The 21,481-nt window shown below is 49.1% G+C and overlaps 2 protein-coding genes across 8 annotated transcripts in view; one reads left to right on the forward strand and one right to left on the reverse strand.

Moving 5' to 3' along the window:
- gria4b (glutamate receptor, ionotropic, AMPA 4b) overlaps positions 1 to 5,661 on the forward strand; it is an 87,840-nt gene extending 82,179 nt beyond the window's left edge. For 3 of the 7 annotated variants that reach the window (XM_086227079.1, XM_086227081.1, XM_086227078.1), the window contains exons 15-16: positions 1,230 to 1,367; positions 4,108 to 5,661. In XM_086227079.1, coding sequence (XP_086083205.1) covers positions 1,230 to 1,367; positions 4,108 to 4,272 — 303 coding nt within the window. In that variant the 3' untranslated portion in view covers positions 4,273 to 5,661. The other 4 variants (XM_086227080.1, XM_086227083.1, XM_086227084.1 and 1 more) reach the window with 3 other exon arrangements.
- Positions 5,662 to 10,196: 4,535 nt separating this feature from the next.
- LOC147248108 (14-3-3 protein epsilon) lies at positions 10,197 to 20,488 on the reverse strand. Its single transcript, XM_086179192.1, has 6 exons — positions 20,267 to 20,488; positions 16,438 to 16,637; positions 15,149 to 15,255; positions 14,289 to 14,495; positions 13,887 to 14,023; positions 10,197 to 11,199 (listed from the first exon to the last, which is right to left on the reverse strand). The coding sequence occupies exons 1-6, from the start codon at positions 20,328 to 20,330 to the stop codon at positions 11,141 to 11,143; spliced, it is 774 nt and encodes a 257-aa protein (XP_086035318.1). The 5' UTR covers positions 20,331 to 20,488; the 3' UTR covers positions 10,197 to 11,140.
- Between the last annotated feature and the right edge of the window lie 993 nt (positions 20,489 to 21,481).

The following is a 21,481-nucleotide window of genomic DNA, read 5'->3' on the forward strand; positions in this document are numbered from 1 at the left end:
GATGACTTGATGTCAACAAACACTTTCACATTTTTTCATATAAACGCAAAAAATAAGTTTGACCTCTCAGCTTCTCACAGGTGGATGTTGTGATGTTTTTCCCTCACGTGGAGCCAGCCACGTGTATTCAGCTTGAAGCTAACGGGGACTGGCGGCTAGTAACCACTAAACTGTCCAGAAACATCCGTTCCCAAACTCTCCAGGTTGTCTTCATTCAGACGTATGACCACACAGAGACTTTGACTGGAGATAAACTCAGACAACAACACTTGGGCGCTCATCGGGAACCAGCGCCACCAGCTGGCGTGCTCAGCTTAAACAACTCGCTCCGTACTCGTTAGCAATGCGAGTGTTGCCAGAGATAATTTCATCATGTAATTCTGTTAAAAAAAAAATCGACGTAGTACAGTGCAAAAATTAAAAAGTGAATGTATTCATGCAATGGTAAACCCATTGAGTTGTAGTACCACATCCTGGCCACTCGCTGGTAGTATTTTCTCCCTAGTGCCATTTTAGTATTACTGTACCTTTTAGTCATTTCGAGTTATTGCATCACAAACTTAGATGGCGGAAGGAAAATACCTGAGAAATATCTGTTAAACTACAAAGTACTGAATTCTCAGGAAACAGGACAGGTTATAAAAACATTTAGAAATACACGATAAAAGTATCTGAGCAAAAATACTTTTTTCCACATTTTGATATTACGTACTACTATTACTCCGTTATTTAGTACACTTGTGGCCTGTTAGCTTGCTTTTGCTAACGCTAAGTTGTCAGTCTGCGGCAAAAGTAAAAGTTTCACCACTGACCATGAGGCGCCATCGGCACCGAGCGGACTTCCAAGTGAACTGATGGAAGACACAAAGCATCCGTGGCGACTGAACGGCGCCTTTGCTGCCTGATGTTTTCACAGCAAAAACTATCTGCATGTTTCAGTAGCACGAGTGGTAACTGAGAGACACACAGTTCTGTCTTGATGCGGTGGAGTTTCTGTTTCCTACTTGTTGGGAGGGCGAAGTCAGAAGTCAACTTGTTGGGGTTTTATGCTAGTATGGCAACATACAGCGGTGCACCTGAGCGCTCAGATAATAGAGTGTAAGAGTGTGTGTGCGTGCGTGCGTGCGTGCGTGCGTGCGCGTGTGTGAATTTAATATTTTGTGCATAAATGTTGAGTAACTGAAACCAAACCAGCGCTGTGCTAATGTTCCTCTCCCTGCTGGCTACAGGACAAGTCCTCCCAGGCCCTCAGCCTGAGCAACGTGGCGGGGGTCTTCTACATCCTGGTCGGGGGCCTGGGTCTGGCCATGCTGGTGGCCCTCATCGAGTTCTGCTACAAGTCCCGCAACGAGGCCAAGAGAATGAAGGTGGAGGCCCAGTCCCAACCCCAGCCCCAACACCCCCATTACCAACACTGTTACCCCTGCCAGACAGACAGCCCCCACCATAGCCCCGAGCCTAGCCAGAATCCCAGGCCTGGCATCCACAGCTTAGCCGAGTTTAGCGAGGGTTTCAGTGGGTATGGCAGCAATGAGGAAGCTGATAAGATGTAGTTGGGGTTTTCGTAGATGGGTCCACCGCGGCCTTTGCCCCCTCCCCCACTAACTCCCTCTGCAGAGGCTGTAAGTGAACCCGATCACATGTCCGTGCTCGCTTCACCATGCTGCGTGACTGTGGTGACCGTGGCAAAGCGCTTCATAGTTTATCTGTCTACTCACTCACTATGTGGTCATGTGACATCCTGGTCTGCGTTCAAGCTGTTTCTCAATGTAGCAGGAAGCGATGAGTCGTCTTCAGACATGACGTGCGCAAGGACGACGTTTGGCTCAAAGAAGGTCTCACCTGACGGAGGGATTAGCGCTCGGTTTTCACTCAGGAAGGCGGGTTCACGTCCTGCTGGTGGATTGTTCAGCGTAAAACTCTAGGTTTTCAATGTCGTTTGGATTTTATTGTCTGCTTGCTGTTGTTGGGTGGTTGAGCTTAGATTAACTTAACTCTTTGATTAGGTTTTAGAATAAAAGTACTTCTTACGATGGCAAAAAAATGAGCGGGGGCACAGCAGGCGTCAGCCCTCCGTGGTCGAGCAGCTGGGTCACGTGAAGCAACACCACTCCTGGTTAAGGAGACAAAAATGAAGAAAACAAAACTAGCTGGTTAAGGTTAGGCAACCAAACCTTTGCTGCATTTCAGCAAAAAGTCCTTCAGTGCTGCATTGGTTTTAGTTAACAGTTACTTGGTTCCATCGAATTGAAGGAGGCAGAGCTCCTTGGTTAAGTTTAGGCAAGAAAATATTTAAATGATACGAGTTTAAAGAAGGAACCTCTATCAGCTTCAGGCAGGCGGTTAAACGCTGACATTTAATCTGAAGCTCTAATCTCTGGTTGTCTTTGGCAAAGAAACTTGGTGGTTAAGAGAGAGACTTTCCTGGCAGGGAGACTTGGAGTCAAACGTCTCCGTTGCGGCGCCTCCACTGCTTCGCAGCTTGTGTGGCTGCAGACGTTGGCCCTCTTTTATCAAGCAACCACACAGTCTGACACTTGTCCTAGAAAAATCCCAAATCTATTGGTCATTGGTCAGAAGATTCCCATTTGGAATTCCAAAGAATTCCACACTGTTAAAACTGCATGTCACATGCAGGGATTTCATCACTGTATCTGCTTTTTTAAGCCAAATTTACGTGAAAGGGGTTTTTTGACACGTTTGGACGATGCTGGGGATGAGATGTGGGCGTGGAGGTGGTGAGATCCTCATGTGGAGCTCACTGGACGTGGAGCGGATGAACAGGCAGGAAACGTGATAAACGAGGACCAACGACTAAGTTGCTGTCTTCGCTTGTGAGTTTATTTGATGTCTCACCTGATGCCCTGAGGCTCCAGTCTGGATACCAGTGAGGGGCTGCGCGCGCACGCACGCACGCACACGCACACGCACACGCACACACACACACACACACACACACACACACACACACACACACACACACTTGAATGTTGTAGTGCGGCAAGGTTGTAAGTCTGACCCCGCCCAGACCTCCCAGGTAGCTGTGATGCTGGCTGCTTTAGTCTCTGTGGGAACTGCTGAGTGGCTAAGAGGCTTCCTCTCCTGATGTTCCCCGACTCGCTGACCAGCAGACCCTCAGATGTCTCTCTCTGTCCGGTGTGTCCCTCATCAGCACTTCAACTCCTCATTAGCTTGACTGTTGCTGAGTCAGCTTCCTGCTGCCTGTAGCGATCACTCACTGTGGAAGAATTCTGTTGCTAGCGGAGCGGCGTGCAGTCCGGTGCTGGTTTATCTCTGTCCTGGATGGCTATCAAAGCTGTTTTATGGGTCTGTGGTTGCTGCAGTCTTGTGTTTTTCAATGTGCAGCTGAAGGTTTGTTAGCGAGTTCTGTCACTTCAGCAGATTGGAGTTTGGAGATTGGAGGGAAGATGCTAACGAAGCAACCTGAACATCAAGAACAGAATCCTCCAAATGTAATCCAAGCCAACCAAAGCTGTGAGTTGTAGGAGCTCATGTAGCCTAGCAAAGAACTAACTAGCATAAACTTGTTTGGACAAATGTGAAATCAAATGACGGCACAAATAGAAGCAAAAAGTTCTCTAGAGTTCCTGTTTCTGCTGCAGTGGTTGTGCTGGAGGAAGCTGAGTCGGACAGAAGCGGAAAATTACGAGACAGCTGCTGGCGTCGGACGCCTCCCCACGTTCAGGAAAAATAAAACCTTCCTTTAAGGTAGAAACACGAGTTGGAAAAAGTTGCAACTCAGTTTGATAACGTGGCGTTCAGAGGGTCCGGCTCGCGTGTCCTGCTGGTTTGTTCTCAGCCGGATTATTGGCAACGATGAAAACGGCGATACAGATCATTGGTGGGTTGGCGGCCTCCAGGGCCACGCCCACACTGCAGTCATTACACGTAAATGCTCAATACTTTGTGTTCGTTGGATTTGTGGACGACGTCATGGATTATGTGTTGACAGAAAAGCATCGACCGCCAGCATCTTAAAAACTCCAATCCAACTCATGAATTTGCTGAAATCTCAAAACTCCAATCTGCAGCGCCGCCGTCGGCGTGGATCCCAACACAAACGCCTGTCTTTATTTGTGCCCTCAGCTGACATTTACAGAAGCCATGAGGAACAAGGCCCGCCTCTCCATCACCGGCAGCGTCGGGGAGAACGGACGAGTGCTGACCCCCGACTGTCCCAAGGCCGTCCACACTGGGCCGCCCCTCCGCCAGAGCTCCGGCCTCGCCCTGGTCTCCTCCGAGCTCCCGTGAAAACCAAAAACCTCTCAAGTGCCTTATTCCAGTCACGACAGTTCAAATAAAACAGACAGCAACGCCCGCCAAATCACAAGGAAGCAGGACGAACACACGGCCGGCGGGCAAGGAGGAGCGAACGACAAACACTACCGCTGATAGAGGTCAGGACTTGTGAGGACATCAGAGGCAGAACAATCTTTCTTCTTCCTGGGAGGCCGCCGGAGCGACGCAGCGGCGGAGACGAATAATATCACGAGAAATGACAAAAGACCAGAAAACTGTAAAGATGAAACTGTGCTCTCTTCTTTTTGTATCGCTGTCAATTGGCAAACGTGAACCACAATCAAGATTGTTTCAAGCAGAGTTTGGTACACGAGCGGCGCTCAGGAGATCTCACCAGATATCAACTGGGGGCGCCGCAGCCCGGCGCCATGACCACGTGATGAAAATATTTGTATCCGTAATAACGAAATCTATTGAATATATGAGCAAACATAGGAAACTGTGAAATGAGTAAATATGTATATGCGGGGAGGGCGGGTGTACATACTGTGTAACATGCTTGCTTTTTAAACGATGTACATACGGTAGTGGACAGACTTCTTTTTTTTAAGATTTTATTCATCGCAATAATTTAAAAAGACGGCGGGAGACGTGGAGGACAGTTAAAAATAAAAAAGTCTACACTAAATGTGAGCAGGCATCAACTCGCCAACTACTCTGATACCTGTCGAATTAAGAATGTTAACTAGCTCCTCCCCCAACCCTTAAACCACGCCCACACTGTGCAGAAGGTTGCTTGATGAATCTGCAATTAGAAAACAATATTTTTTTTGTCATGATTTGATCTATTTTTCTGTATGAAGGAGAGAAATAGAAGCTGTCTGTCTCCTGGTTCTACATGTCGAGTTCTTTCTGGATAGATCTTTGTGTGTGTGTGTGTGTGTGTGTGTGTGTGTGTGTGTGTGTGTGTGTGAGGGGCCAGGTCGAACGCTGACGCCATCATGACGTCCTGTGTGTGTTAGTGAAGTGTATTTCCGGTCCAGCTGGAGCCGATGACGCCGGTGGGTCGGCCGACTCGCGCCCCTCCCCCTCAACACTGTGGATCCGGCCTTGAACGTCCTCGTCTCCTCAGGCGGGGAACCTGCAACAGGAACAGAGACGCCTGCGTCTTCTTCCTCTTCGGCGACACCAGCCAGCGATGACGTCACCCACCCCTCCCTCATAAGTTCTCATTCGCTCACTCGCGCTGTGGCTGGACGCCAAGAACCCAGGCGAGATATTTCAGGTCATGACCCCTCGCCCTCTCATCGGTCTCTGAGCTGAAGTGTAACATGGCGTCTTATTTTGGTTTCAATTGTAGATCTTTATTTTCACCTTTTTTAAGTAAAAAAAGACAAAAACTGATTTCAAGCTGCATTTTACTGTCGTTATTGGACGCCGTGATGAACGCCACCGGGGAACCACGCAGTAGAAGTCCAAGAGCTGCTGCAACCCTGACGTGCACAGACGTCATTGCTTCAGGGTCACATGACCCAGAAATCCGCCATGTTTGTAGTCTAATTAACTGAGGCCTTCGGTGCGGGAGCGTAACGACGTTCTGTCCTGAATGAGCGACACGCAGAAACCCCTCCCTGCGTTCCTGCTCCGCAACATTTATCCTGTTTTAACATTTTCAAATGTTTTCAAACGTTTAATGAATTAATGAGACCTTTGACCCCAACCCTTGAAGGTAAAATGATGTCAGTCCTTTACCCGCCGCTTCAGAGACACAGTTCATGAAAAAGATGCTGAAAAAAGGACCTTTTGGCCTTTTTTTAATGAATTGACGAGACGCACACCAGGAAAAACAGGTTTTTCTAAATCTGTTTTTATTAATAATGTCCTTTACTGAGTGACTTATTTTTCATGTAAAGAAATTATATTTCAGTCATTAATTCATAAGTTTTCTAGGGGGTGAACAGCCATTCCTTCCTGAAATAATTAAATGTTTCATGAGTCCATCTGGGGACTGTCATGACGTCATTCTGGTCCTGTTGGAACGAGCAGGAAGAAGAGCCTCGCCTTGGGATTTTGAGGTTCCAGCAACTCAGAAACAGAATATTTTGGTCGTCAGGTGAGTGCCACACATTGCTGCAGATTTCAGCAGCAGACGTGAAGAAACCTCTGCCAGTAATGGAGGACAGACTACAGTCCCCATAGAAGCACCTCCCAGACTTGGTGCTCACTTGGACAGCTTCTCCCCATCGACCTGTCAGAATTAACTTCTGCAGTCACTTCCTCCAAGTCAGCCACTTGTCTGCTGTATCCCATCCCGACAAGCCTCCTGAAGGATGCCTTCCCTCTAGTCAACACTTCTATATTAAATCAAATTAATCTTTCCTTAGTCACAGGTTATGAGCCACAGGCCTTTAAGGTGGCTGTCATCAACCCTTTACTTAAAAACCTTCTCTTGACCCAGATGTGTTAGCCAACTATAGGCCGATATCCAACCTCCCTACATCTCCAAGATCCTTGAGAAGGTTGTCCTGGAGCAGCTACATGAACATCTGCACAGCAACGAGCTCTTTGAAGCCTTCCAGTCTGGATTCAGGGACACCATAGCACTGAACCAGCACTGGTCAGAGTCTCTAATGATCTTCTTATAGCTTCAGACAGAGGTTTCGTCTCTGTCCTTTTGGACCTCAGTGCTGCATTTGACACCATCGACCACAGCATCCTGCTACAGAGACTAGACCATGAAACTGGGATTAAAGGAACTGCCCTAAAATGATTTAAGTCCTACTTATCTGACAGGTTTCAGTTTGTTAATGTTAATAATGACCATTCAGAGTACAGCAGAGTCACATATGGTGGACCACAGGGTTCAGTTTTAGGACCGATTGTCTTCACTCTTTACATGCTCCCATTAGGTGACATAATCCAGAAGCACTCAATCAACTTCCACTGTTATGAGGACGACACACAACTCTACTTGTCGATGGAGCCAGACGACACAAGCCAGTTTACTAATCTGCAAGACTGCCTGAAAGACATGAAATCCTGGATGTCTTCTAACTTCTTAATGCTCAATTCAGATCAAACTGAGGTCATCATGTTTGGACCTGAACCCCTCAGGGACACCTCTCTAACCAGATCTCTACTCTAGATGGCATCACCCTGACCCTGAGGACAACTGCAAGGAACCTTGGAGTCATTTTTGACCAGGACCTTTCCTTCAGCTCCCACATAAAGCATGTGACCAGGACCGCCTTCTTCCACCTGCAGTATCACTAAGATTAGGAACATCCTTTCCCAGAGTGATGCTGAGAAACTGGTGCATGCATTTATCACTTCTAGGCTGGACCACTGCAACTCTCTCCTGTCAGGATGTCCTAAATACTCCCTAAAGAGTCTCCAGCTGGTCCAGAACGCTGCAGCGAGGGTTTTGACAGGAGTTAAGAAGAGAGAACACATCTCTCCCACTTTAGCTTCTCTCCTTCCTGTAGGATCTAGAATCCACTTCAAAGTCCTTCTGCTGACTCATCAGGCTCTCAATGATGAAGCTCCATCCTCTCTGAAAGAGCTCATTAGTCCCTCCTGTCCCACCAGAGCACTCCGCTCCCAGAATGCAGGTCTGTTAGTGACTCCCAGTATCTCTAAACCAGACTGGGAGGTAGAGCCTTCAGGTACCGGCTCCTCTACTGTGGAACCAGCATCTCTCCATGGGTCAGAGAGGCAGACACTTTAACTACGTTTAAGTCCAGGCTTAAGACCTTCCTCTATGACAGAGCCTTCAGTTAGGACTGGTTCAGGTAGCTCTGAACCATTGATAGCTATGCTGCTACAGGCTGAGACTGCTGGGGGACACATCAGGTTACATGGAGCCCTCCCCTCCCCTCCCCTCCTCTCCTCTCCCCCTCTCTCCTCCTCCCCTCCTCTCCTCCCTTCCTCTCATTACCACTACTTGTTGCACTTTGTAGTTTGGCCTTGGTGTCTCGCAGTCTCTCTGTGTTTCCACAGATCCACCAGAGCTCCAACCGCCGCCTGCATCACCCCCCCCCCCCTTTTATTCCCTACTGTTACACCGGCCTGCGCTCCCCTTCCATGAACCAGTCTACCATCCAGTCCCCCATCAAGCTGGCTTGCTCTCCCTGCCTCCCCTTCCATGAACCAGTCTACCATCCAGTCCCCCATCAAGCTGGCTTGCTCTCCCTGCCTCCCCTTCCATGAACCAGTCTACCATCCAGTCCCCCATCAAGCTGGCTTGCTCTCCCTGCCTCCCCTTCCATGAACCAGTCTACCATCCAGTCCCCCATCAAGCTGGCTTGCTCTCCCTGCCTCCCCTCCCATGAACCAGTCTACCATCCAGTCCCCCATCAAGCTGGCTTGCTCTCCCTGCCTCCCCTCCCATGAACCAGTCTACCATCCAGTCCCCCATCAAGCTGGCTTGCTCTCCCTGCCTCCCCTCCCATGAACCAGTCTACCATCCAGTCCCCCATCAAGCTGGCTTGCTCTCCCTGCCTCCCCTCCCATGAACCAGTCTACCATCCAGTCCCCCATCAAGCTGGCTTGCTCTCCCTGCCTCCCCTCCCATGAACCAGTCTGCCATCCAGTCCCCCATCAAGCTGGCTTGCTCTCCCTGCCTCCCCTCCCATGAACCAGTCTGCCATCCAGTCCCCCATCAAGCTGGCTTGCTCTCCCTGCCTCCCCTCCCATGAACCAGTCTACCATCCAGTCCCCCATCAAGCTGGCTTGCTCTCCCTGCCTCCCCTCCCATGAACCAGTCTACCATCCAGTCCTCCATCAAGCTGGCTTGCTCTCCCTGCCTCCCCTCCCATGAACCAGTCTACCATCCAGTCCCCCATCAAGCTGGCTTGCTCTCCCTGCCTCCCCTCCCATGAACCAGTCTACCATCCAGTCCCCCATCAAGCTGGCTTGCTCTCCCTGCCTCCCCTCCCATGAACCAGTCTGCCATCCAGTCCCCCATCAAGCTGGCTTGCTCTCCCTGCCTCCCCTCCCATGAACCAGTCTGCCATCCAGTCCCCCATCAAGCTGGCTTGCTCTCCCTGCCTCCCCTCCCATGAACCAGTCTGCCATCCAGTCCCCCATCAAGCTGGCTTGCTCTCCCTGCCTCCCCTCCCATGAACCAGTCTACCATCCAGTCCCCCATCAAGCTGGCTTGCTCTCCCTGCCTCCCCTTCCAGAAGCTTCCTTCTTCAACTGTTATTAACATTTCCATGTTTCCTCCATTCTGTGTTATAAACTCTTTTCTTGTCTGTACCAACATCTCCTGCACGTCTGTCCCTCCTGGTGAGGGATCCTCCTCCCCTCCTCACCCTGAGGTTTCTCCCATTTTTCCCTGTTAAAGGTTTTCTATGGAGTTTCTCCTCAGTCGATGTGAGGCTCTGAGGGCAGAGGATGTTGTTATGATGCCATGAAGCCTGGAGACAAACTGGTGGGGAAAACAGGCTACAAAGAAAACTGCCTTGCCTCGCCTGGAATCATGACTGACAAGAATGCGTGGGCTGAATATCTGCTGACCAACCGTCTTCTGGCAGCTTGTCAACACTGTCGTCTTGATAGGATTTGAAAAGTTGTGTATTCAAATGTGATGCATTATTCTGATGGAAGCTGCATTCTCCTGTGCTACCACTAGATGTCCCCAGATGGTGTCAATTTTTAAAGTGGGCCAACAGAATCTCTCCCCTGTGACTGGCAGTGTTTCTGCCTCCTGTTCTATGAAGCAAACAAACTGGGTTCCTCAGGTAGGAGGGACATCTGTGACTGGGAAGTGTGGGAGCGCAGTACTCTGCTCTCAAACTGTAGGAAATACTCATTCTCAAGATGCAGTATTTCACCTGTCATTTGTTTTCTGCTTGCCAGTGCTGCCCCCTAGGGGTCAAACTGCAGTAACACCAAAGCACCCTCACAAGGAGACACCACCACATGTTAATTTGACATTTTTTTCAGTTTGAAGTTTAATGTTAATTCCATGCTGTGTTTCAGTAAGAATACAGATGGTACTTGTGGCTCCGGTGAGAATATCCAGTAGTACAAATCAGATTCACGTTACACATACTAACCAGAGGGACGAGAGGAAAGAGAAAGTCGAGACGAGGAAACCTGAAAGAGTCAGGAGAGAGAGAGAGATACAGCAGGCCTCCATTTCCCACATTTTTTTTTTTATAGTGCCAATGCAAAAACTGCATTACATTACAATCAGAGTGTTGAGCATCCCCCCCCCCCCCGCGCTATGAAGCCATTACCTAGCAGAAGCAGCCTCCCCCTTGGTCCGAGCAGACCAGAGAGGAGGTCAGAGTGATGCTCAGAGACGGGGACATTCCGCTGTTTGTCGTTTTAAAAGAAAAGATCTACTGATGCATTGGAGGTTTGGAATCATGAGGGCACTTAGTTCTTCCTACCACACTTTCCCTTTTACACTTCCATCACCGATTTACTTCCTCAACCTGCAAACTGGCTCGAAGCTGACAAACAGGCGTGGACAGAAAAACGTTCAGAAACACACATAGGCAGGAAAGAGACGACTACCTTTAAATAAGTCTTGCTTATGTGTGTCACAGATACAAGCAAGCGTACTTGGCAACAGATGAAACAGCAAAGAAAAAGAAAAATTAAAACCGTAAAAGAGGACGTGGACTGTAAAGGGTAGAGGCTCGCAAAAGAGGAGGTAAAACCTGCGGGGAGTTGAATCAGAGACCCGAGCAGTCTCCGTGGGGACGGGGGGGCTGACGTGCATACAAGGAGGAGGGTGAGAGATGGTAGAAATGGAGGAGAAGGTAGAGAAAGAGTGGGCTGCAGTAGAGACCCAGGAGAGAAGCGGCGGCGGGGGACAGGAGCTAGTGCTGGGGGAGGGAGGGGGCTGGTCGTGTGTTGTTCAGTCTCACTGGGCCTCGCCCTCCACATCTTGCAGTGCTGCTTCTTGTTGTTTCTGTTCTTCACCTGAGGAAGACACAAAGAGACGAGTCAAAGCTTCGCCACTCATGATGATCAGCGCCATGCTCCTCTGAGCGTCACGCCTTCCTGTCACCACGGAACAACAAATCCTGGAAACAATAACAAAACTCAAGTGACAGGCGTCCCCCACCCCCCAGCGAGACTCGCCAACGCAGGACACTCGATCCAAACGCCCGCCGAGACCTGAGCGCCAGGAGACGGTCGTGGTCGAAGGTCACTGAGGGGCATGATGGGAATGGAGCTTTTGTTTTGAAGGGACAGCGCTGCACTAAAGTGACATCCTGAACAGATCATTTTGAAAAATGTTAACATTTACAGAATATTTATGATCCCAACTTGTACCAACAAGGAGGGAATTGCAGAAAGATGACAAACATTTACTTTGATTTTGTCTTCCAATGACATCCCCCCCCCCCGACAAACAAACCATGGTCATTTACAGGGGGGTGAATGTGTACAACTGGTTGCTTGGAGCGGTTGCCATGGATACAGCACAGCCATCCATGTAATGAAGAATAAAGAGGCACAAGTAACAAAGGCCTGAGAATCCATCACGATTGAAACAGCAATGCTAACGTGTTCATTAGCAACGTGGCTAACTGTGATGTGAGGAAGCGAGAGGGGGCGGAGCCACAGCAGCGGTGGAGGTGCCGGTCCTGCATGCTGTTACTTCACACTCGAGCAGCACATACGTGTCATAGGATCCACGAGACTCACGGGGTAGCGAGTGGTTCTGTTCTCATCGCAGGTGTTTACTAGTGAGCCAAAGTGGTACCGACCCTCCTGGACCGCTTCCACAAGGACGAGAAGCTCATTCCTAACGTCACCAGCAGAGAGGTGAACCACAACAAACCGGAACTGTGATGAGTGAAATGTTTGAAATGAATCAGTCACATTCATTTTTTTTCTAGAACCAGAACCAGAACCGTGTCGTGGGCGTAACACCAGCGCACGATTCTCATTCTCCAAGTCTCTCCCGTCGCCACACTAGCTAGCTAGCAGCCTCTGAGCTGCAGATGTGAAGGTTCCTGTCACCAACCAGGCGCGTCTGCTTGGGTTCTTGTGTTGAACAGCTGTGGAGGTGCACACCAGTTCCACGTCTGTGGTTCACGAATGAGTCACCAACTCTCCCACAGACGCCACCTCACTCCACCCTCTGCTGGTCAAACGGCACAACTACCCCATCTAAAGTACCACTGCATTATAGTCATCTGTAAAATATCAGTTTCCACAAGGGAACACATCTGGAAACGTGTGTGGAGAAACAAATTTACTGTGAAAAACCAAAATCTGCTGCCATCATAGCAGCTAGCGGAGCTGCTAACTAGCGGAGCTGCTAACTAGCGGAGCTGCTAACTAGCGGAGCTGCTAACTAGCGGAGCTGCTAACTAGCGGAGCTGCTAGGTCACTACTTTGGCTCTCATCTGTGGTGTCACTGGCTTTGCAGACGTGCAACACACAGCACTCACGTTCCACTGTGGATCGACATGTGGAGAACAGGTGAGAGGAACACGCCTTCAGAGGGCTGAAAGCTGCTCTGTGATCTCTCAGGGGGAGTGTCTTTGATCTCAACACCAAACATTCAAGCAGGCCGGACGGTGGACGTTAGTGGGGGGTGGGGGTGTCAGTTGTGAGACGGGGGCTGAAGGTACAACAGGCCAAGACAAGAATGACTTACAAATTCTAGGTTTAGAATGGAGGGAGAGTGAATGAAGCAGTCTGTCCTTAAGAATCTACAGAGGAACAAGGGAGAGACGATGAGTTAGAGGAGCGTGGGAGGACGGCGCCTGATGAATGAAGAGAGGAACAACACGGCTCAGAGCGTAGAGGTGGGTGGAGGAGGAGCGGCTGTCCCTGAGTAAAGACAGCAGGAAGAACCAGGAACGCGTCAGTGAGACTCCAGTAACGCCAACACCCACGTTGAAGCCACGCTACAACGCCATCACCAGACACCAGAGCCTTCCACGCCAACGTGTGGCAGCGGCTGATCAGGAATCTGCATTCCCACCAACCTGGACTCTCATTTCAAAGCTGGAACGCCGTTTTGAATGTGAGTGTAAAGTTTAATTTGCAACAACCGACTGAGACCTTTCGCTCATCTGATCAGGAGCAGTTTTCCTCCTCAACCAGCAGAGGGCGTGCTACAACCAACCAGGAAGCTGATTAGCTTCCAAGTCATCAGGACCTGTTAACAAGCTACTTTTTTTTTTTTATTCAGGAGTGAACAGAAGGGGTAAACCCACAAACACAACAGCTTAGCACTCTTGTTTTCCATGCGCTCAGTGAAGGCTGCTGGGAACGGAGACGCCGCCACTGGTCTGACGAAGGGCAGCAGGGAACACGCTGGCAGGTGATGCTCCTTATACACCACATATCTGAGCTGTAGCGCATGAACAGCTGACTCTCTCTTTCCAGGGCAAGGGTCATGTGATGTGATGGTGCGTGACCAATCAGGGACAAATTCGTCATGAATGAACCAATGAGGTTTTACTCCTGCTGCCGCCACACATCTGAGTGCTGGAGTTTTGGAGCTGAATCGGTCGGCTACGGTCGGAGGGGGTTGAACACGTCGTCATGGCGTCAACACGAGGCTCAACGCAGCAGCAGTTGTGTGTTTTAAAATGCCAACGTTAGCATGACGCAGCTTGAGACAGGAAATGGTCCCCACTCACCTTCTCCCTGCACATCTGAGGTCCATAGTGTCAAGTTGTCACGTAGCAACTGCATGATAAGTGTTGAATCCTTATAGCTCTCCTCGCTCAGCGTGTCCAGTTCTGCAATGGCACTGTCGAACGCTTCCTTTGCCAACCTGTCGGCGACGAGGAGACACGACACAGACGTCAACCGTCAAACAGTAAACGCCGCCCCGTGGGGACGGAGAAACGTCGTCGGAATGGGAACAACTTCGGAACGGGAACAACTTCGGAACCGGTTCCGAGCTGTCAGATTCACGAAACTTATTTTTTCTTTGAAATTGAAACTCTCCATTTTTGTTCAATTCTTTGAGCTTCGGCAGAACTGGGCTGACACCGGTTTGATAAAGCGGCAAACGTTCCCACAGCGGCGTCACCTACCTGCAAGCGCGGTCTGGTGAGTTGAGGATTTCATAATAGAAAACGGAGAAGTTGAGGGCCAGTCCCAGGCGAATGGGGTGCGTTGGAGGGAGTTCTATCATGGCGATGTCGCTTGCAGCTTTGTACGCTACCAAACTGTTCTCTGCTGCCTCCTTCCTGTCGTTGCCTGTGGCGAACTCTGCCAGGTACCTGTGGTAATCTCCCTTCCTGAGCAGACAGAACAGCACAGTGGGTGGATGAGAATTGTTCACGAATGCAGCGACGACCAGCCTCCATCTTGGCTTTGTCCGGGCCGAGCTTCCCTTCAGCTCAGGTCGGGACAAAAGGGACTTTTACAACTCCAGAATACAACACACATTCGTGAGCACACTTCCACACGAACGGCGTTCACTGAAGAGATGTTCATCATAACAGTAACTTTATTAAGACAGCACTTTCAGGACAAAGTGCTTTCTAGGGTTAACAGCAGGAGGTGAAGTGACGCGGGGGAGTTTCTCTCCACTCCCAGCACATCAGCCAACGATCAAAGCAGCAGGTTTTAACTGAGATGAAAGGCAGATGTGTCACATCCTCATTTAGCTACAAAACACAAATGTCTGGTTCTTCCTACAGGGCTGGAAAAAAACAGCAGTCCTGCTACATATTGCACTTCTCCATCTGGTGACATCACCACACGATCACCACAGCTGCTGGTAGAAACCGAAGGCACCTGTCGCTCCCCTTCTGAACCATTTGGACAACTTATCTGATCACCACAGCACAACTTTGACACTGAGCCCATCACACTTGAGTTAAGAAGTTGATGGGTGTGGTTAGTTTGTTAACACGTTTCTGTACTTAAACCACATCTGCATACTTACATTTTGTAATAGAAAACCTTGGATTCTCCCGAGGTTGCGGCTAAGATGAGGTGCTTGTCCAGTACGTCCAGGATGTCGGTGCAGATCGATTTCAGCTCTTTCTCAACCTGCACCACAAACACACAGAAGAAACGCCGCAGTGACGCCACGTGCAGGTGCTGCACTCCAGCCGCCACCGAGAGCTGAAGGTCATTACTTTGACCCCCTTCAACTCAGCTGAGGCTGGACATCAAACTGCACCCTTCAGGGTGGCTGACAGCCTGCGAGTGTGAATGGATGCCTGTTTGGAGGAGAACGTGAGACGCAGTGTCACACTCAGCCTCTGAGGAGGCTGCCGAGTGGAGCTGGTCTCAGGTCCAGGTCCAGGTCCAGGTCCAGGGTCACGTCAAGGCAAACACTGCTCATACATGACTCCTTCTGGGGTGGGTGGGTGGGGTGGTGGGGTCATTCTGAGCTCTCATTTTCATTGAAAGTCTTCAATGTTTCAGGGGGATTTCGTAGGAATCTGAATCAACCAGGATGTGTCTTCAGATGCTGGGACTGGATTGTTGATGGTGGTCAATTCATCTCTGCAGCACCGAAACAATTAGAAAAAATGTTCACATTTCAATTAAATGTCAATCAACTGCACAACTCCACGATGTGTCACAACTAAAGCTACGGCATTTGTGACATCACTGCTGCTGCTGCTGTTCATGTCATGTGATGACGCCTGCTAGCACGTGCCGTTCACAAATGTAACCGGACCACGTGGACCCTGACGGGACTGATGACAAAGCACCACGGCACCAACTCATCCTCTGATTCAGACCACAGCAAAGGGGCCGGGGGCGTGACGGGTCCCTGACACCCGACCACCGTCTCCTCCCTGAGGTTGAAAAGGAGATCTTAGAGGTTCAGCCAGGAACACAAACAGCTGAGATGAGCCCCTGAAGGAGAGGAGGAAGGAGCAGCGTTTCTCGTCAGGACTCTGCTCCTCCCTGGGTCTATCTACTTCCTAGTAAGTGCGGCTGACGTAGAGTGTGCAGGTCAGTCAGGCTGCTCATAGCCACACCTCCAAAAATACTACAGTCTAATGCACCAATGGCTGGTCAGCCCCGAGGCCACACGGCTCACAGCAGCTACCGCTCGTCTAAAGATGCCAAGAGAAGCCTCGTCCTATCACAAGCACTGATGCGGGTTGAGTTTGTTCCATTAAACATGAAAATCAGTCAACACTCATCAGCGATCCTGATGTTAAAACACACGTCTGTGACAAACACGAGTGATGGCGAGGAGGAGTGTCTGACCGTCTTCCTGTATTCTCTGATCATCTTTAGTTTGTCTTCGCCGCCCTTGTTCTCCTCCTTCTGTTCCAGGCTGCTGATTATCCTCCAGGAAGCTCTCCTGGCTCCGATCACGTTCTTGTACGCCACTGACAGCAGGTTCCTCTCCTCCACCGTCAGCTCCACGTCCATACTGGCCACCGTCTTCATCGACTCCACCATTTCTGAGACACACCAGGAAACAAACAAAGTCCTCTCAAGTTCTCCTGCTCATGAGAATAGCAACAACCTGAAGAGCAACACATCCTGGTGATGCTGAATAAATCCAGGTCACGCGTGTATATGGGTCAGGACATGGAGACAAATATGTCTCAGAGTTTTCTTTCCTCGAACTACAAAACCAGTATTTCTTGTTCTGTCTCAATACTCAGGAGGACTGGTTTTCACTCAAACGACTGCATTGACCAACTGGTCCTCTCACCAGCGAAGAGACTCATCTGAAGTGAAAACTGATCCAAGACAGACGGATGACAGAATCCACCAGGATCCACCAGGACATGTCAGGCGGTCAAAACACGTCAGGAAAATTCTTGCTATCTCTAGATAAAAGATATCCATCTATCTATATATAGATGTGTGTGTATAGACATATAAACATATACACACACACACACACACACACACACTTATGCGTATTTGATTAAATGAGATTATAGCACAATCTCATCATCACCTGGTTCGGCCCTCATTTTGCAGGAACGAGTTCCTGATGGCGATGCTGGGATGGATGTGGTTATGAAGATTTAAGCCTCATCACACGGCATGAAGACGTTCAGCCAAGCTTCCCTGGCACCGCGACGCAGGGTAAAAGCAATGTCTGTCCTTCCTTCTATTTTCTTACACATAATAAATATCCGCTACATTCAAACTTAAGTTCTTTAGTAAAATGTGGTCACTCTTTTTTTAGGTTCTTCAATACCAAAATTCCATGAAAACAAACCAGGGCGTCCTGCGGTTTGCTGAATCATCTTTCCGTCTTTCTTCACATTACTGCGACGGTTGTGGAACCGTGATATTTGCAGAAATCAAGCTTGGGTGTGTCTCTTCTGACAGAACCTGTCCCTTCAGTAAGTTAACTGGTTGAAGAACAAACCTTCTGCACTAATTAACTCAAATTATAATTTAAAGGCTGTCCTGTCCATTTAAATCTGGTTCTGGAGCAACTAAGTGTGACAAAAAGCTATTACAGTCTTCCACAGTGGTTGTAACCCAGCAGAGGAGACTCAGCAGCCTTGCTAGCCTGCTAGCCAGGACTGAGAGGCTGTAAGGGTTCTCAGAGGAAGCCAATAGCAGGGCTCCGTGCAGCCCGCTGGCGAAACCTGATACAGGATGGTTAGAAGGCAGGAGGGGCTCTGCTGCTTCCATCACTTTACTCTTGGGCCCAGGAGTCTGCTCTCAAAAACTCAATGACCTCTTCAACCTCTTTTCTTAACACTGCACCGATTTAAATCACTGTTCCAGCACGGTGGACACAAACGTTTGCCATTAGCGCAAAGACCCCAACCATCATGGGGGTCACAACCATCAAGTTAGTCCCAGTGATGTGAGGGCGGATGGATGATTAAGCTGAAGCCGTCTGATTCTGGTCACCAGCTGATCGATGCCTATTTATATCCTCCAGTATGAATGACTTGGCAGGAATTTGTTATTTTTGACTCAGCATGTGTGGGAGACGAAGGAGAGGTACTGAGGCTAAATGGGTCCGGCCGGCCGGCCACTCATCTCACTTGGCTTCAGCCTGCTGCTGCTGCTGGCGTCGTTCTCAGACTCTTATCACACCTGCAGTGCTGCAGCCCTCCGCCGCTCCCCCAGCAGCCTATTGAGTTTGTGTCAGAGGTATTAGGGGACGTAATGTGCCTCGCTGTGTCACGGCGGTCAATAAGAGACCTGCTGTTGTAAGCAGCTGGGGGTCCGGCAGCCTCAGAGTCCACATGAAACAGCATTTCAAGAATTTTCAGCTTCTGTCTGGTTTAGAATTTCAGAGTGAAACAGGAGAGGCAACACAGTGTTGAGAGCAACTGGAGAAGAGGGTGTGGCTTTACAAACATGAAGAATTATAGTGAGATGACCCCCCCCCCCCCCCCGCACGTGTCTCAAAGTTGATCAACTCCCAATATTTTAGGTGACAAAGCCAAACACCAGAAGATGCAGGCTCTGAATCGAGCTCGATGACATCCGGCATTCAAAGACGTCTCCTCAGTCAATATCCCATTTCAACACCTGGGGAGGAACTCTTCAAGTTGCAGTTACTTATTAAGCACGAATACTACATTGAGTTCGACACGCGTGTATGTGTCCCAGTCGCCGACATCGTGGGAAGGTAACTGCTCCTCACGAAGGCCTCGATTCCACACCCTCTCCTCTGATCCGAGCCCTGCGTCTGCTACTTGGTCCACTGTTGTTAAGCAATGATCGACTCAAAATCACAACTATTTGCTGCATTCAAGCTGCCGTTGTTTTCAGTACACGAAGAAACTCAACACAGCAGCATAGAAACGCCCGCCACCAACAATACTGACCTACAGCTTAGGTCACATGACTAGCCTACTGCGAGGGGTCTGCACTGACCCAACACACAGTTATAAATCAACTTTGAAGAGTTGAAACTCACTAATTTAGTAAACTGACTCGCATCCTCATTTTTAACTGGTTAAGGTATAAAAGCGTTAGGAGCTGAAATCTAAAACTAAGATTTATGACTTCACCTGGACTCTGGCTGTCTTTTTATTACCACGAATTTCACTGTAGAAAGAAGCAGTGAAAACTCAGCCTCCAAAGGGGGGAATGGAGGTCTCGCTGCATTCTTCTACCATCAATTCGGCTTCAAAAACGACCTCCATCTTAATTTCTTTCAGTAAAGGATCACATTTGTGCATGTTGCAATTTTTTTTGTTCACAATTTAAAAATCTTCAATGTGACTCAGTCAGGAATGAAAATTAAAAAAAAAAAAATCACACAAAAATTCAAATAAAATGTGACAATGAGTGGCGATTCTTGTAAAATTGTAACATTTTATATACATATATTTATTTTATATACACACACATACATATACACATATACACATACACACACACTTGGTCATAACTGTCCCATCCAGTATCACATCACTGGCGCTACATCTGTCAATCAATTAGCCACCTAGCATGGGGCTGCAGATAGACATCAATATAAATGTTGACACACTCGACATATCAATAAGTCTTTTTGGTCGGTTTTGATTAAACTACAACCACCTCGCCCGGCCCGTGGATCGGTTTGCTCCCCTCACATTGAGACACATGACGTTGCTGGGTGCAGCTGAACCGTTATTATGGGAACACTGGTGAGGATCTGACTTTCCTCAGCGTGTGCTACACTGTCTGGGGAGGCGCAAGCCGTGTTTGACGGGGTGTGGACGTTTGCTGTACCGCTGTATTTTTGAATGGAGTCCGGCGTGACGCGTGTCGGGGCAGAAGAAAGGCTAGCTAGCTAGTTAGCAACATAAACTACCAGCTAACCTAACACGCAGAACTAGCTCAACCCGCACCGCTATCTAAACCCGAGCCGCACACCCGTTCCCGGCATGTCCTGGTGAGCACACTGCCGACACCCTCCGAGAAGAAAACAGCCAATTCAAGCGCTAAAGGTTCCATTAGGGCGAAGAAATCTCCGCCATTTTGTCTCCGCTCACCCAACAAATCCATGTGAACTGCCTTACCTGCGTCTCCAAGCCCCCTGCGCAGGGAGGCTGGAGGGGGAAGAGGGGCCAGACATTCACGGCATTGATCGCGACCTACCGGGGAAACCTACCGTCATATCTCTCCGCTTGCTCGGCGAGTTTCGCCTGGTATACAGAGTTTTCTCTATCCGCCATGGTCCTCGGGTACTGGGGCCGTTCGTAGCGTCCCGGTGGAAAGGGAGGATTATCGACTGCTCGGCGATTCCTGGTGGTGGATCAGCAACAGCACCGTCGCTCCGCTGAACCGAAGACCCACCGGCAACACTGGCGTAAAGATGGCGTCGCCTCTTCATCCGGGAACCCCACGTATCTACGCCTACACCCTCATGCTGTATCCTGATGTCCGAAATTCCTTCTTAAAATCAGTCAAAATCAAACTGACTCCAGTTCCCTCTTGCTTTACCGTGGGTAGCGTCGCAATTAATAACTGCCATCTGATCCATTATTGTCACTGTTCGATTCGGCCCAGTGTGAACACACAAGTCAGCTTTCATTTTGATATTTTACAGTTTGTAACACAGTCCCTCTCTACTGGGGTGTGAAGTATATGCCTACCAAAATGTGACTTTAATGTGGAAATACTGAACTTACACTGAGTCACGGTGATCAAGTCTGCATATTGAATCAACATTAAATAAAGTACGAGTCGTGTGCAGTTTTTAAATACTCTAGGCTCTAGTTGAAAATATGAGTTAGTGATCCTTCCTTTCCTTTATAGCTGAATTTAAATAAAATCACACACACACACCTCAATCCAAAACTATGCATTTCTGCTTCAGTACAGTCCACTGTTATTGAACATCACCTGGAAATGAAAGCCTATTTTGTGGGACTCTTATTCTGAAATGTCGATACATGCCAACTCCAAATCAATGATGCAACACAGCAGAGCCATTACAGTGGAGCAGATATCCAGGAGAACGTAGGGGTGCAGATATTTATAGAGTATGAGGGGTAGATGCTGACTTATACAGCCAATATCATGGGGGGGGGGGGGGTATTACTCTTTTGTTATGTGCACTTACTACCATGTACATACAAATCACTGACATTTGTCAGAGTTTTAACCCAATACTGAATTCTAATATTTCACCTGAAACCCGTCTTTTCTCCGAGCACTCAAGAGGAGGAGGTGTCTGCAGCCCCCAGCTGGTCTTGTCTCGTTATCTTCGGGCTGCAGCTGTGACTCACCTGTCCCCCATCCTCAGGAGGGCCAGCTTGTGTTCCGTTCGTCTCGCTGCCTGACTTCTCCTCTCGCTCGCTGCACTCAGATGGAAAAATGCGCC

This window comes from Aulostomus chinensis, chromosome 15 (assembly GCF_037954235.1).
Source record: "Aulostomus chinensis isolate RoL2024-O1b breed Wild chromosome 15, RoL_Achi_v1.0, whole genome shotgun sequence".
Taxonomy (NCBI): domain Eukaryota; kingdom Metazoa; phylum Chordata; class Actinopteri; order Syngnathiformes; family Aulostomidae; genus Aulostomus; species Aulostomus chinensis.

Bases quoted from the DNA above. Each gene is read 5' to 3' on its own strand.
- LOC147248108 (XM_086179192.1), bottom strand. From the start codon at position 20,330: ATGGCGGATAGAGAAAACTCTGTATACCAGGCGAAACTCGCCGAGCAA. The intron at 14,024-14,288 runs GTAGGTGACGCC...CGTCGCCGACAG, and splicing joins TCACCAGACCGCGCTTGCAG to GTTGGCAAAGGAAGCGTTCG. The intron at 11,200-13,886 runs GTGAGTGGGGAC...TGTCTTCCTCAG, and splicing joins CTCAGATGTGCAGGGAGAAG to GTGAAGAACAGAAACAACAA.